Raw genomic sequence first — 17,052 nt, 5'->3', positions numbered from 1 at the left:
ATATATATATATATGACGCTATATGTATTCCATCCTATTGTTTTGACCTGTACTTAACCCAGTGGGTATGTGTGTGCAATAAAGGTCTCCATTCATTCATTGTTCCATCGGCGTCATCGACACTCTCTCACGGCGATAGCATGACGCGGTCAACCGGTCACCTTCGCGGAGGTGACGGCGCTCATGCCGCCGTCATCGCGCTCTCGTGGCGCTTACATCGCGCTCTCATCACGCTCCCATGGCGACCGTGACGCTCTCTCCGAGCTCTGATTAATTTGAGATCGCGGAGAAAGCGCCATAAGTGGAATGGGCCGGGGTCTTACACATTAATGCAGGCTTTGGCGAAGGAGTACATGCTGGAGCAAGGGTACATGCAACGTTTCACCTTCGGTCAATGAAAATGGACGTAAGTACCTCACTTGTCGTTTAAATGACTATTATTGTGCTGTGATCTAGTTGAATCCTTTGATCTTATCACGTAATAACGTAGCGGTACATTGGCTACATTACACGAGCGTCGTGTCATGTAGACATCGAATAATATCTGACAGCATTTGTAAATCTTTCATACAGCTGGAAGTTGTTCCCCAGTTCGGAGCTCACCTCTGGGGAGATTTCGGCATCACTCTTATTCTCTTTACTGGGAAAATGAGGCTAGTTGGCTACGTTTGTGAAGTTGCCTTCCCAATGAATTGGCAATACAGCTTTGGGTCTGCTGAAGTCACTACTAAGTAAGTTCCGGACTACTATGGTATATATATATCTATATATTATCTTTATATCTATCTATCTATCTATCTATCTATCTATATCTATCTGTATATCTATCCAAATATCTATCTATCTATCTATCTATATATATATATATATATATATATATATATATATATATATATATATATATATATATAGAGAGAGAGAGAGAGAGAGAGAAGAGAGAGATAGATAGATAGATATATAGATATAGATAGATATATAGATATAAATAGATATAGATATATATATATATAGATAGATATAGATATAGATAGATATAGATATAGATAGATAAAGATATAGATATAGATAGATATAGATATATCATTTATATAACATATGAAATAATTCTAATCATAGAATATATGATATGCATGTTTACATGTCACTCGTTCTCATTTAAATGAACAAAATACTGTCGCCATTCTTAATTCACGACTGGATACGAGCCATATCACGGATCTCAACATTGGTTTCTTCACTTTACCACTACACTTACTATGTTTCACGAAAAATGTACCAAAACACCAGGTTTCATTGATGACTTGGAAGAAATTATGCCCAAATCTTTCCCCTAACAAGCGGCTGTCGTCTGAAAAAGAATAAAAAAACTTTAAAAATCAGTTTAAAACGTAGCAATTTCATTGTGACAATTATTTAGAGGCTGGTGAAACCGGATAGCCAGGCCCTTTCAGTTATCAAGTCAGATATTCTTGTACGTCGTGCAAGGTGTTTCATACCTGTCGCCAAGTTACAGAACTTGGCGACAGGTAACAACATTCGTTACGTTACCGCTCAAATGAGACGGTCGTGCAGTTTAGATAGAGCCACATATAGGACACAAAATTACCATTTGGATAACTTTTTGGAAGTTTTCCTGGTTTCTAAGATAGACAGAATGTCCGTGCGTAATGCTCCCCTGCTCCTTAAAAACGAAGCTAAAAACTGCAGAACTTTTCACAGAAAAAAAAACAAAAAGGGCAGTTTTGTAACCTCCGTTAACACCATGAACATAAAAAATAAAGTAGAAAACATACTTACCGAAAGAAAAAGTAATCCCCAATATCGTCCTCACACTCAAATCGTCTACCCTTCTTTGAGATTTTGCTTTCAAAGTTAACTACACCTAGCTATCTTCGTTTGTTCGATATTTGTGGATATGCCAGTATATAATGTACTACGGAAGTACTGACGCCTAAACTAATGTCTTTTTATTAGGTGCTGTCATGAATACAGGCTTTATCATACACCCAGTTCATTCTGATGTTCCAGTGTTTTTGCTGCACGAACATTACTTTGTATTAATATATCTTATAAATAGACCATCGATTTTTGGACCCTATGAATCACTATTTTGTACATTTTAATGAGAATTAGTCATGTAATATCAGCTTACTTATGACTTCTGTTTCTATTTTAGGTACGCACAGCATGAAGTCGTGGTTCCATTCCGTTTGGAATTGAGAGGCATTCTTTCCATGTGGCTGATCGTCATAGATGTGACTATTCTAGATATTTTAATCTGGGGTTGGTCTGCACCTGCCATTGAGAGCAAAGTAAAGGGAGATGAAAATTACAACCCTGACGTATCACCACCGTCGTTCGAAGGAGGAATAGTCCCATATGGTGGATATTGCCGGCCGTCAGAGAAGTCTCGCTTCCGGCATAAAAATGTATTTACATATACTTTACAGCCTTCATACAGCTTGCATCGTTATTTCATTTCTTTTGCACTTGTTATTCCTTTCCCATTACCCCTTCTCACGTAGACTTAGACATTACCCCTTCCCCAATGTTAATTAGACATTCTGTATTTTTCCCCCTAAACAACATTGATAGGCCGAGATTCTATGCGGCAGTCATAGTCTCGTTCATAAAGGTAGTGGAAAAAGGAGCATTGGAACCAACAAGTGTTTCGTGGAACAAGTCAAGGGGCGAGACTACACGGAGCCGGCTTTTCAGCTCGGTTTTCACACGAAGGATGACAGAAGCGAGGTCAAGTCAACTCTGTGTGTCGGCACCTACCGTGGAGGGTGTGACGCCATCAGTAATGAGCCAATCGGCGGCGCCTGGTCACCTCTGTCTAAGGTTGGAAACAAAACTTTATCGATAAATGATTTTCTATCTGTATAGAGGTTTTTAATTGACGTCATTCCTTTTCATACATTGTAAACTATGCGCTTTGGGCCACAGATATCGGGCGTCATCAAAACGCTCTTTTAACCCTAAACAGTACACCTGGGGTCCGCGCGGACCCCAGCTACTATTATATTCTGTTAGTATCTTTTTTGTTTCTTAAAGATTTTTTTCTGAAATTTTAGGTAATTGTCACCCTACAAAGTTGTCTACGTCAATACTAGTACAGAAAACTCCGTTTCTACCATTTATAAAAAAAATTATATCTGATTTTCTTTTGGGGTCCGCGCGGACCCCAGCCGGCTTTTGATCATAATGGATACACTGGCGTTCCTATACATTACCTAATTTCCGTTTTTATATGTTTTTATGCACTCATCATATGTCTACCAAGTTTTCAGAGAATGGTGTAGTAATAGAATTAAATTTTAATAACTTTGGTGTAATTATGACGTCATATGACGTCAGAGCTAATAATATAGTCCGCCATATTGGATTTTGACCAATGACGTCATCAAATTAGCATATTCTATGCATATTAAATGATTTAACTTATATTTAATTATGTAAGATGTTATTAATGTTGGAAAAGAAGTGTAATTTAATATAAAACTCAGAAAATTTTTATGTTTAAACCTAAATTACTTCTATTTTGAAGAATAGAAACCCGTTGCCATGGCAACACAAAAAAACATCAACTTACTAGTATTAAACTAATATGAACTTTTTTCCAGAGACATTTTAGGAAAGGTCTCCAAATTTGATACTTCTAGCGCAAGCCGTTTAGCCGCTATCTGAGGTCAAAGTTGGGCCTCAAAAACCCCTTCAGTCTGAAATGGGTTTAAAAATCGGGTATTTCTTCTTGTCTTCTTTTCTTCACCAAAAAATAGAAAAAGTTCAAAATGTATGATACTTATTTGTAATGTGGACACAGAGGTTCCCACATCAGTTTGCAAAACAATTGAGCTGGTATCATGTTAATAATTTCTAAAAATTAGCAAAAAACTGCTCTGGGGTCCGCGCGGACCCCAGGTGTACAGATTAATCAGTCCGGGAAGGTGTACTGTTGAGGGTTAAAGATGGCAAAATAACAACAATGAAAACATACATTGCCATGGCGACGGTGGTTATTGTTAGGCTTATTGTTTGCATGACACTGCCATCATTTCCTGATTTTTGGGAAGCCTCCTTGTACATGTAGTCTGTCATGAGTTTGTTAAAATAACATTTGATGTGCAAGGAAATCTTACTTATACGGGAGGGTGATATTAGATTTACAGGTAATATAACAAGGTAAATACTTTCCTATCATTATTGTGAAAAATATATGTAATCACGGTGACATCACCACCATTTTTTCTATTTTTTTATATATGCCATTGAAAAATTGTATGAAGTTTTTTGGGGGGCATTTTTCGACAAAAATGGATTTTTGGATCCTGAGCCCTGGTATTACAACAAAATGATTTAAAATGCGAGCGATTATAATGTATCGCCCGAAATAAGTGCCTGTTTTTGCAATTTTGTCCTCAATTACATATGATTAATTTATTTGAGAATCTTTCAGTTTTGCACTGGGATAAGTTTGGAATAGTCCACTTTTGCGTGGGATCGAGATGGACTGAAATATGCTGTATTTCCTCCCAAGCAAATGTCTGTCTTTCTAGTTGTACATTCAATGCCTGTCAAAAAATGTACAATTCCTAGAATTCTTCCAAACTGTACAGAATACCGTACTATTGGGGTCGCCCATGAGGCGTCGCCAAAAACGCATTTCTGGAGTGATATTTGACATAGAGATGGATAGTGAACCCTCGGTCATGATTTTTTTTTGTTGTATCCTAAACAGTTTGTACATGCTTTTTACATACCTATCACCAAAAATGTATATTTCCCTCCACTATGTTATAATATCATAGAGATATGATATCGAAAACCTTACGATATCATAGAGATATGTGCTAATGGTCATCTGCATGATATTACGAATGCAGGCCTTAGTGGAGCAGACTTGTTTTGGCTGGATCTGATTTTAACTCCCTTTTAGGAATGAAATATTTTAAACCGTTGCTGGCAATTGATAAACTTTCTTGTACTGTTGTAGTTATCTAAGCAGCGCTGTGCGTTCTTTTTCTTGTTTTGCTTTAGAAACTGCCTGCTGGAATCCCTCTGTACTTCACAGTTACCGGTAAAAATGCGAGAGGTCTCTCTTCAAGTGTGTCGTGTCAGATAGACACGTATGACATCACGCCTCCTGTGGCCCGCATCACGCCAGCCTTCTACTCAACAAGCAATCCTCAGTACTTACGGGCATCTGCTATAATACAAGATGACTCACCGATCGACATCGTCAGGGTAAGAAAAACTGAATAACTCTGAATTTTAAAATTACTGCCTCGTGTTATCAAAAATTGTATTTTTCATAAATTCTGCGAAAAACTAAATGCTTGTGTGTTTATAGCTATAGCTCGCGGTTAGTTTTTGTGGTCCAGGTGATTCACGTTGTGAATTATGATTGTGACACTACCCATTTTTCTCGTAGCATTGCTATTGACGCGGTACATGTATCTAAAATTCTTAGAATTTGTTGTGATTATCGTGCGCTTTATACTTTTAGGGGGTTTAGAATCTCAATCACAGAATCGGGGTTGTTACTATAGTGGTTGTGCAAGTGCAAGTCCAGGACACACGATACGAATAATAAAAAAATACAACGATATGTGCATGTCAAAAACATATCATTGTGCATAATCTGTGCCAGATTGTAAGGGCTGACGGTCAGGGCTCCACAATTCTCTTGCACAATCTTAGTGTTTGTAGGGATGAAGCAGTTTTTTACACCTGGTGAGAGTGATTTCCCCCGTTTTTATTTAGGGTATAACAAAATCAAAAAGGAGTGAAAACTAGACAAGAGAGACAGGAGGTTTTTTAACTATTTCATTTTTTTCCCTCTTTGCATTTATGCACCTCTCTAAATGTTCCCCAAGCATTTTACAATCTCCAGTCATTCTGCACTCATTACAGGGTGGTGTTGGGTATGGCGGTGACGTCTACGGCGATCAGGTAGTTTCCTGGTATGACGTGACACTAGATGACACAGGCCCACTGGTAACCACTACAAACCCACTAGAAAATTTTGTAGAAGGTAAAACTGGACGACTCAACTCAAAACCACACAAAACAGACCGCTTCGTCATTCCAGAGGACTGCGCAAGATTGTGTCTGACATTTCCTCCGACAAAGTGTCTTAGTTTCAACTACGACTACGGATCCACTGGAACATGTGAAATATTGGAAGAACTTGAAGTTCCGGGAGTCCAACTGCATCAGGTAACTGTGTATGTTCTGAATTGGTTGTATTAATAAGGAGCGGTTGAATAAAGCGATATATGATCAGATATATTGAATCAAATTAGGTAATTATTTGGTCAATCTTCTGTCACCTCCTCCCCCTGGACAATATAGTCCATATTTACTTCACACCTCGTGACTTTAGATAGCAGAATATAGCATTGTACTACAGAGTCAACGAATAGACGGCAGAAAGACCTGAAGTGTTAAAAACTTCAATGTATATCCGTTTACATTGTGGATAGCACCCCGCCCAATCAATCCATTCGAGACTCAGACTACTATTCCAAACATCGCAATCGCTTCGTGGTTTCAACCAAAAACAACAACGTCTGCCAAATCAAACCCGCTAATTATATTATGGAGGCTGTCATTTTTAAAAAGTGAACCGGTTTTAAATCGAAAACTATCGCTGCCAGAAAATGAGACGATCTCCACATTGGACCATAGTGATAGCATGCAGGGCATTAGTTATCGTCTGCCCGCCCTCGCGGATTGTTTTACTTCAGAGCAGCCAAAATTTTCAGTCTTAAAATGGTAACCCCCTTTCTACATGGAAGTGGTAGGTTCGGTGAAGTTTAACGCTTCTATGATTCGTCCCTGGATAGATGTCAGATTATGAGATACCACGATGAAACAGTATAAGTGACACGGATTTTATTCTCTGTTAACACAGAACGGTCACTTTCATCACTTTGAACGACGAGGGATCGGTAAAATGTTGCAGTTCGATTTCGACAGCCTGTCACTGACACATGACAACATCTACTTCATCAATGTATATCTGCAAAACTCCCTAGGTATCCACAATTTACTATTTCTTTATAATACTAGTAACTGTTCTACATCAGTAGTAATTCTACAACATAAGTGTAGACTGTTTGTGTGAATGAATGATTTGCTTTTCGAATGTGATGTCAGGTCAAACATATATGTTTCTTGTTATATACGGTATTACGAATACGGCGATAACATTGCCGTTTCAGGCTATACGAGCATTCTTTCATCAAAGGCAGTCATGGCAGACCACACTCCCCCTTCACCTGGTGCGATCAGTAACAAGAGATGGGACCAGGTTTATGGAGAAGACTGTAAAGACTTCATACCAGACGAATGGGAACACAGATGTATTCAGCAGACAACTCTTCCAAACCACAGGTATTATATGTATTGCCTTTAATCATTTCTACAACGTCAAATGTATATATACTGTAGTTGTAAAAGCGGTCGCAAGACCCATTGATATTTGCGTTGTTAATATCATTTTCATGGTATGATTGAGCACAAAATTCTGTAACATTACTTATTACATTGTATACTACATAACATGAGTAATGATTCAACACAGGGCCATAATAGACGGGGAAGGCTCGCGAACAGTTTTCAATGGCCACCAGCCACTGGAAGATATGCTTTACACACGGGCGAACACCTACGTATCAGGTATGTATGCTTTTATTTTGGGAGACGTAACGTTACGAAATACATAAACATGTCAGATTCGGGAACATTTGGAAACATCCACACACCCACACACACTATTGTAATGTACATAACACACAAAATGATTGACAGAATAAATAGAGACAAACAGAAAAAAAGCTATATCTTGCAAAATGCTTAGCGTGAGCCTATGAGACTCATGCTAAACATCTTGCAAGATATATAGTTAGCTTCAGTAAGCATATACATTTTTCAACTTTCGGCTATCACTTTGAGATTTTGTGATACATTTCTGATAATCCAGCAAACTGGGATGGTTTCCATGACAACGAGACTGGTATATTTGGCTACACGTGGACTGTTGGCACCACACCTTGTCAGGAAGACATACATCCCCACAAGGATCCACACTCCCACCTGTTTGACGAGTCTGAGTGGACACATACAGGAATAGCAGATGGACTTGATCTTCCAGGTGAACTTGAAGTTAACGTATCATGCATGCATTACATTATTCACCTTGACGATATGATGGATTTTATTGTGGTTATACGACCACCCTTTGCTTTAGGTGACATGATAACTAAATGAACATGTAAGAACATGTAAGAGTCAGAATCTACAACAAATTTGTTCTCTTTGATTCAATATGTGATGTTTGCGTAACTTGATAGTGACAATTTCCAGACAAAGTAATCATTGATTCTAGATTCTGTTCACACTGAGAAGTGACTAAGAACCGCTTTAAATGCAGCCAAAACCTGACTGTACAAAAAAAAATGCGTACGCTCTGTATGTAATAATAATAAGAGAGAGACAAATAGGCCTGCCATCAAGCAGAAATGTGCGCCAGCCCCAAATTTAGGCTTATGTCAATATCAATAAATACGTCAAGTTAGTTAATAGTCAAACATCGATCTGGCTAACACGCAACCTCCAGTATGCGCTGGACTCCGAGCGGACGGGTGTTTTAATACTGGGTTTTTAAGAATTGTCACGTGTTCTTTTGCTGGCCATCCTACAACCAGCCGCCATAGTTCGAGAAACCAGCGTAGCAACATGGCGGTTGGACCCAAGTCGCGGTACTTGTTCCAAATGGCGTGTATTCTTGAAGGCTACAATAAAACCGGCCGTCATTTTATGTGTATGTCGCTATTCAGTAGTTCCGTAGTTACGTACAATGCGTATGACATTATATTACAGATGGAATTTATCACGTTACTCTTCGAGCCATAAACGATGTGGAGTTTGGAGGTCCCATGGCGACCACAGTCTGCCACAGCACCCCGTACACCATAGACAACACGCAGCCGTTTGTCCATAGCGTCACCGATGTCAACTATGATGACGATACACAACAGATCAGTGCGGAATACAATGTCAGGTATATTCGTTTTTCTTGCAGTTTCTTTTGCCTTTGTACATGTATTGCTTGACATACAGCAATCTGGTACAGTCGCAGCGCTGCCTTTATTAAACTCTTAGGTATATTTTTCAGTGGACACGTAACCCATTACGGTTGTAGTTGCGATCGGAAGTCTTGTTATTGTAGTTTCAAACGGAGACGATACCAGAAGGATCAGCAAACTCCTAAGTTATAATCTGGATTATTGAAGCCATGTGAGGCGTATAAGGAGTAAAACAAACTTAAGAAATATAATCTAAGCTACCTTAGGTGCAATCTGTGGGCCAGATGATAAGAAAATTCACCAGTTTCTCATTTCCGGAATGCTTAGCGAAAACAGGGGGCTATTTGGGAAAGATGGGGACGTAAGTTGATGAAAACTGTTGATTTGTTCATACCTCAGATTTGTGAGAAGAATACTTTTTCATCACCTTGGATTGATGGTGATGTCATACATGCTCGTAACAAAAAAATGACAACATGGCGACTTGCCAAAAGGACCAATAAACCATTTCATTGGGCAAAGTTTAGGAAACAAAGAAATGATTTCCAAAAACTGCTGAAAACTAAGTACAGGACTTTCTTGGGTAGCCTTGGAACCAAAGTCCACAGGAACCCGAAAAAGTTTTGGTCTTTCTTTAAATCTTAAACTGGCTCTAGCCATGTTCCTAGTGTTATGAATTTTGGTACTGAAGAGGCCAAAACGCCCATGGAAAAGGCGGATATGTTTAATAAATATTTCACTCAGTTTTTACTCTGCCGACTATTGAACATCAACTTCCTGATATACCTGTATTTCAACACCCAAATCTGGGGTACTTTGTATTTACAAATAAAGAGATATTAGATGTACTTAATAATCTTGACTGTGCTAAGGCATATGGTCCCGACGGAATATCCCCTGTTATCCTGCGTCGGTGTGCACAGGAAATAGCACCTCAGCTAACGACACTGTTTAACAAAAGTCTACGTCTAGGCTGGGTGCCGGCACAGTGTCCAGTTTTCAAAAAAGGCCTTAAGGAATCTGTTGAAAACTACCGTCCTATCTCTCTGTTAAGTATAATTAGTAAAGTAATGGAAAGATGTTTGTTTAACCGCATCTTCCCTTATCTTAAAGACCAAATTCATCCTCTTCAACATGGGTTCATTAAGGGCAGGTCGACAGCAACATTGCTACTTCAAATTTATCACAAAATCGGTTCCATTCTGGATAACGGCGGCCAAGTTTATGTTGTATTTCTTGATTTCTCTAAGGCTTTCGACTGCGTCTCCCATAACCTTATGGTCCACAAGTTGAAAATGTATGGTGTGCACTCAAACTTGCTTGCTTGGTCCGATAGTTATTTGTCTGGTCGCAGACAACGAGTCATTGTAGAGAATGAACATTCTGAATGGCTACCAGTTCGCTCAGGATTCCCCCAAGGTTTAATACTTGGGCCACTCCTATTTCTGTTATTCATTAACGATCTACCCTCTGTTTTTAGTACCACAGTGGCATTATATGCAGATGATTCGAAATGTTTTTTTTAATATCTCAACTGTTATTGACTGTATTTCTCTTCAAAACGACATCGAGAACATGTACAATTTTCGCAAAATATGGATGATGAAGTTCAACGCTGACAAATGCAAAATACTTACCATTGGTAGGGGGAAAATCAAGTTCGCTTTCAATACAAAATGGAAGACACGTTTTAGAGGTTGTCTCCGAATCTGATGACCTTGGAGTCTCTGCAACCGGCCAATTAACATGAGAATTTCATATCCAAAACATCATCTCTGAAGCCAACTCTACACTAGGTTTTATAAAACGATCATTAGGTTACCATGCTCCTGTGTCTGTTTAAAAAGCTCTTTACATGTCCCTTGTTCAAAGTAAGCTAGAGAATTGTTCCACGGTATGGTCTCCGCATACACAAATATAATAATAAATACTATTAATATTATAAATTAATTAATAATAAATAATATTTCGCGAAATATTAGATTTAGTTTTAATTTTCAACTCAGGTCAATTAAGGCCTGTGATTCCAAGGTGGTGGCGGTATAATACGTATACGCTTGTAACTTTTGTTTGGTTAGCCGTATTTTAAAGAAATTTCACACAGTACTATCACTACTTATGTTTAATAAAATGATTGTGCATCTCTGTTGGTATGCTGTATTTTTGGGTTAAAAACCCACATTTTTGTTAATAAAATATATCTTTATTTTAAGAGCCCTGTCCTCGGTGGAGTTTTCATTCTGGACCTTCATATTTCACCGTATTACAGCCAAACTGATATAGATTCAATTTATCCGTCGCTATTTTGCAGTCTATGAAGGCATCATAATTTATTTGGGTCAAAAATAGCAAAAAATGATAATTTTTTCCTATTTTTTGGCCAAAAAACGCTGTAGAGAAAATTCCTGTATGATTAAACAAAATAGCGATGGATAATTTTCTTTAACAAGCGATTAGATATTAAAAGTAACTGATATTCTTGACAAATCTGCTGTCATGACAGAGGACGAAGCCCCTACATGTGACTACACGCAGTACTTTAGAACCGCCGACAGCGCCCTCCGCCGGCTTCCGCGAAATCGAATACCCGATTACGTCAGGGATCTCCCCTGCAAGCGCCATTGACCAATCAGGGTGCGTTACCCCTAGTTACAAAATGGCGGAGCCGGCAAGACCTTTTCGGAAAATTTCGTATTTGGCTCCTTTTCAATCTTTTTCCTGTAGTATTTCATTCAGACAATCATTAATAACAACATATTTAGATAGTTCATGGTTTGCTTAGGTGTATTCATGTAAAAAAGACAGAGAAATAAAGTTTTTGTAGCAAAATATTGCATTTATTCACTCAATTGGACGAGAGGGGTTTCCCGCGCGGTTTGATTAGTTACGTCACCTGCAGCCATGTTTCGTTCAGTTTATACGTGTGGATTTGGTCGGGTTGTTTTAAATCAAGTTTTCTGTGATAAGAGTCTTAAATCGTGCATAGATAAACATTCCGCTTTTGTTTCATTACTTGGAGAGAATTTTGAATTTGCTGACAACGCCAAATTTCGCCAGACCGGCCACCACAAGAGGATTTTCGGTTCGCTGAGTGGTACCCAAAGGTACAAGTACATTGAACACTTTTCTTTGTCTTCCTTTAAAGCGCTGCCAGAGCAAGAAAGGGCTTTGCATCGTTTTAAGAATTGCACAGAGTGTGTGAAATCTAAGCACAAACCGTTCAGTGCTTTCTGGCCAAATTCAAATGTTAACAACACTGGTGTAAACAAAGCTAGGTTGAGTGCTACGGACTCTGCTGGGCAGCTGTACAAATCTATCAACGATAAGTTCGAAGCCACACACAATATCTCGTTTGGCAAAGCCCTGACGAAAGTTCCAGAGGCGAATGTTCAAGTGAAAAAAACAAGAGCCGAGAAACAGAAGGAAAAGAGAGATACATTAAGAAGATGCGTACGAAGTACAAAAGAGAAGTGGGCAAAAACAGATGTGGCAAAACTCTTAAGTACAAGAGAGAGCTACAGCAAACGACAACAACGAAGGATGGCCCAATACTATGAAACTCGAGAGGAGGCACAAACGAGGGCAAAAGCAAGAAAAGCGAAAGAGAAGGCAGGTTTGAAAAAGCCCAAGCAACACTCTCCTAATTGGAGAAACCTTGAGTTTGACAGAGAGGGGCTGCTGACACATGTCAAATCCTTGGCAAGTGGAAGTAAGGTAACTGTTACATGTAACGTTAGAAGTCATTGCAGCTCCTAGCCTGTTCCATAAAGAAGGTGTTTGCAGTTTGATAATAAAGTTGTTTCCTATTTCCTGGTTTGAAAGTGTTGTCTTATTCTTTTTTCAATCAAACAGTGTGACTGTTGCAATGTTCAAATGAACAGTTCATTTTACTTTTAGCTGTAGGTGTTTATAGACATGTGTTATTAATGGAACCATTTATCACAAACAGCATTACATATATCTGTCTATTTAAAGGAGCCAGTCTTTAAAAAATAAAGGCTCAGCACCTTTACATTCATCACACACAACACTCACCACAAGAGAAGGACTACTTCACTGGAAACACAATTACATAACAGCATTGCTATGCCAGTTAACAGTTGAAAAAATCATTCCACATAAAGGATACTAGTATATGTATAGAGAGTAGGGTTTAGAAGCTCTAAGAACATGAAGAAGAATATTGTATACAAAATATCTATGTGAACATAGTATGTATCTACTCTCTTTTTTATCCCCTATGCATTTCACACAGCTGTCAATAGTACTGTATATGGAAAATAAGACATACATGTTACATATATTGCCTCTTGGTCTTTACAATATTTCCAAAAAACACATTAATGAATAATATGCAATATCTGTCAGGCCCAAAATACAATTGACGCATAATTACATACCAGTTAAAAGAATGACCTGTAATATCATAAAGTAATGACTAAAGGTACATTTTCAATCATAAATCAGGATTTATCTGGTAGCACAGGGACTTGTCAGTCTTAGGCCCTGCATATTTGAAGTGGCTGTCATTCCAGAGAGGCCGGGAACAGTGATAAGTGGTGTATCAGCTTGCATCTATAACAAAGGAGTGATTTACAGATGTCAACATGGTATACTAGTATAATCATTACAGCAATCAAACAGTACAGCAGTGATAAAGTATATCCAACTCCGATGTCTTTTTGCATCCTCATTTTACATCGTAACTCCTGCATTATAGAAGTCAGTAATTGAACTTTGAAGAGGGATGGACATAAATAGAATCAAACACAATAATTGTGAAAGAGTACTTTATACTTCCATACATACATGTATTAGAAACTACTTTTAAACTGCCCAAAACTATATCTAAGGCAAATCGACAATAGAAATGGAAGATGTTGCCTTAAATATACCAGGTATTCAGAAATAAATAGAAGGAATCTAAAATTACAGTGTCCATAAATATAACCTACCCATGTACTGATGGACTCCAGAGATGAATGTAATGGCAGAGGGCAAAAAGAATGTTGTCTAAAACAAATCATATCTGCTCCTCTCAGCATACCACAAATTGATACATACAATAACAGCATATTAAGCATACTAAGTACCTCAGTTGCTAGCAGAGTACAATGGACAATGGAACTGACAGCCTTCTGCTAAAGTAGCACCTGCAAACATAAAGAGTACGAAATCATTAAAAAAAACATATCAAAGTACTCACTTGGGTTCATTATTAATCTGTAAAATACATATACAACTTATGTAATATACTGAAAATTCATCCTGTAAGGATGTCAGAAAAATGGCTCTTCTCTATCTGGCAAGCAGACCAAGCAGAATTAGTTCAAATGTTACATGTATTTTTGTTGAATGCCACAACTTTCACAAACCTAGTTCCATAACCGACACTGGTCACCAGGGGGACAAGGCAGACTTTGCAGAGGTGTAGCCAGGTCTTCCTATCTTGGGCTGCTGTCAGGGGTTGTGTCTATCACTAGAAAAGTGTAGTGGAAAGAAAGAAAGTTGTGTCAGGTAGGAAGTGCCGATAAAAGAAATCAAAGCCATATACACACTCACACACACACACACATACACATACACAACACAGTGTCACACACACACTGTCACACACACACACACACACACACACACACACACACACACACATGTGCTACCCACATACATAACAGTGTCACATGTGCACAGACACACACACACATTATCATACACAGCACACACTGTCAAACACACACAGATGCCACACACATACATAACAGTGCACACATGTGCACACACACACACAACACAGTGTCACACACACAGAGATGCCGCACACATAAGTTTCACATGTGCACACACACAGTGTCACACACACACACAGATGCCACACACATACATAACAGTGTCACATGTGCACATAGACAAACACACAGTGTCACACACACAAACACTTAATAATGTAATTAGTTGTAAGTAATGGCAAGTCGATATGATAACTGCAATGAATATAACTTTAACAAAATTCATCAAAATATAGGGTTCTTGCCTTATGTGTTATATTGTACTATCACATGCAAAGAAAGAGTGGCAGGCAAAGGGATTGAAATAGCACCTACACACTAGTATACTCAGCTGAATTAGGAGCTGTGCAGGTAGTTTGGATGTGTACAAACTCTCAATCTGCATCCCACCACATATACATGTAGCATGTAGTGGCATATATATGTCACAGTAGAGATGGTTTAGTACCAGTGCATTGTGCAGTAAAAAAGATTTTGAGCCCTGCAATGGAAAACTTTCACTATATCTATTACTAGTACATGGGAAGGATCAATATTTGCAAGTACAACGTTTTTTGTAACCTGCCCGGTATCCCCCCGCTTTAGAGTAGACTGGAGATAAGAACCTAGTGGGTGATGAAAAAAAGAATTGACTTTAAAGATATCTAGAGCAGCATACCTCGATCAAATGCTCCCGGGTATCCCTGGCCTCTACAGCAATGGTGGTACCTGCAGACACAGACCAAAGTTAAATCCTAGTACACTCAGTTATTAAGCATATCAAAATCTTGTTTTAATCTTGTCTTTCAATGTCAATCGCGTTTGACCCAATTACCCGCAATGCACTGCTGCAGTGGAGACCATATCCCACAAATCATTGCTGCTGTGGAGCGACTGGGCAATTGCTATATATAAAGCAGTATTGTAATCTGCAAGATGACTATCAAATTGGCCTGGCAGTATCTATTTCTATTTCTATTTCATATTATCTGCCAGCCGAAATTTGCGTAATAGCAAGGTGCCAATAGAAGGCCCGATAAAAACGCGTGGCAAAAGGAACACGTCCAAAATAATAACCCGAGGCCATTGGCCATATACGCAAACATCTGCTTGGAGAGCAAATCATGCCTGGACCAACCCGGGCCAACGTCTCGAAACAGAGCCATACATTGCAAACTGAGTTTGTAAGTAATGATTACTATGATAAATAATGTACACTATCGATGATAATTTTACGTATGGGCGTTTTCAAGTTAACAAAATATTTTAAAGCTTGCTACTCAGGGCGCGGCCCGAGACATGTTTAGGTTCAATTTTAAGTGTATTAAAACCTTACCTTCGTTAGCCGGAAGCTGGAATCCCATGCTCACGGCGGTCACAAGTTCAGGAGTGAGCTGACGATAAGCTGCACTGCTTTGTCGAAGCTCTGTGGTCGCTGCACGATCGACAGCATAATTTGCCTCGCCTCATGCATGGCCAACTCCCGACTCGCGACAAGTAAACTTTTGCACTCGGTACTCCGCGCGGCTTATGCCACATGCGTGGGGGGAGACAATTTCTAAACAATTTTGATTGAAATGTTTAAGATCTAATGAAACCCAAAGTATGAGGCATAATATCAATTACGTACTTGTACTTACACCTGAGATGAAGTAAAGCAATATTTAGTGTGAAAAACGACTGGGTAGCTGTACGGCGCTGGCGCCCCCCGAGTCGCTCCATAGTGGAACAGTCCGAACCGCGTTCGAGTTCGGTCGCTGTCGGCCAGGCCCGACGGCCGAACTCGAACACAAACCATCACAGGCCTTAACTTACCTGAGAAGTGTTTCTCAGGTTTGTACGACATAGATATTGATAATTTCCTAATCTTTCCACATCCCTACTTGAGGGAACATAATCTGGCCAAACTGACTCCAAGAAAATGCCATACAACGACTTTTAAGCACTCTTTTTTCTTAAGAATTGTTAACATATGGAATGCCCTTCCAACAGAAATCAGACGCCTCAGGCTTACTCCAAATCCATCAGTCAAACGTTTTAAACAAGCCGTATCCAAACACTACCTACATTTACTGTCCACCCATTTCGATGTTTACAACATTAGTACATGGTTTAACCCTACCTAGACCGGGCTTTTTTTGACATGGTGGGACCGGGGGGGGGCTCTTTGGTCCCCCCCCTAACCGAACTCG

General features: G+C 39.0%; 1 protein-coding gene and 1 long non-coding RNA gene across 2 annotated transcripts in view; one reads left to right on the top strand and one right to left on the bottom strand.

The window, feature by feature from the left end:
- Positions 1–8,935: 8,935 nt before the first annotated feature.
- Positions 8,936–17,052, top strand: part of LOC109465080 — an 11,127-nt gene continuing 3,010 nt past the window's right edge. Inside the window, exon 1 of the mRNA XM_019762222.1 lies at positions 8,936–9,070. Within this exon, the coding sequence (XP_019617781.1) occupies positions 8,946–9,070 (125 nt within the window). The 5' untranslated portion in view covers positions 8,936–8,945. The remainder of the gene's footprint in view (positions 9,071–17,052) is intronic.
- On the bottom strand, positions 13,405–16,391 carry LOC109465088. Its single transcript, XR_002139933.1, has 5 exons — positions 16,197–16,391; positions 15,540–15,589; positions 14,471–14,574; positions 14,189–14,248; positions 13,405–13,670 (listed from the first exon to the last, which is right to left on the bottom strand). It is a non-coding gene; the product is annotated as an uncharacterized LOC109465088 (long non-coding RNA).

Source organism: Branchiostoma belcheri, unplaced genomic scaffold, assembly GCF_001625305.1.
Source record: "Branchiostoma belcheri isolate BF01 breed outbred unplaced genomic scaffold, Haploidv18h27 scaffold147, whole genome shotgun sequence".
NCBI classification, from domain to species: Eukaryota; Metazoa; Chordata; class Leptocardii; order Amphioxiformes; family Branchiostomatidae; genus Branchiostoma; species Branchiostoma belcheri.
This window is presented reverse-complemented; position numbering and strand designations above follow the sequence as displayed.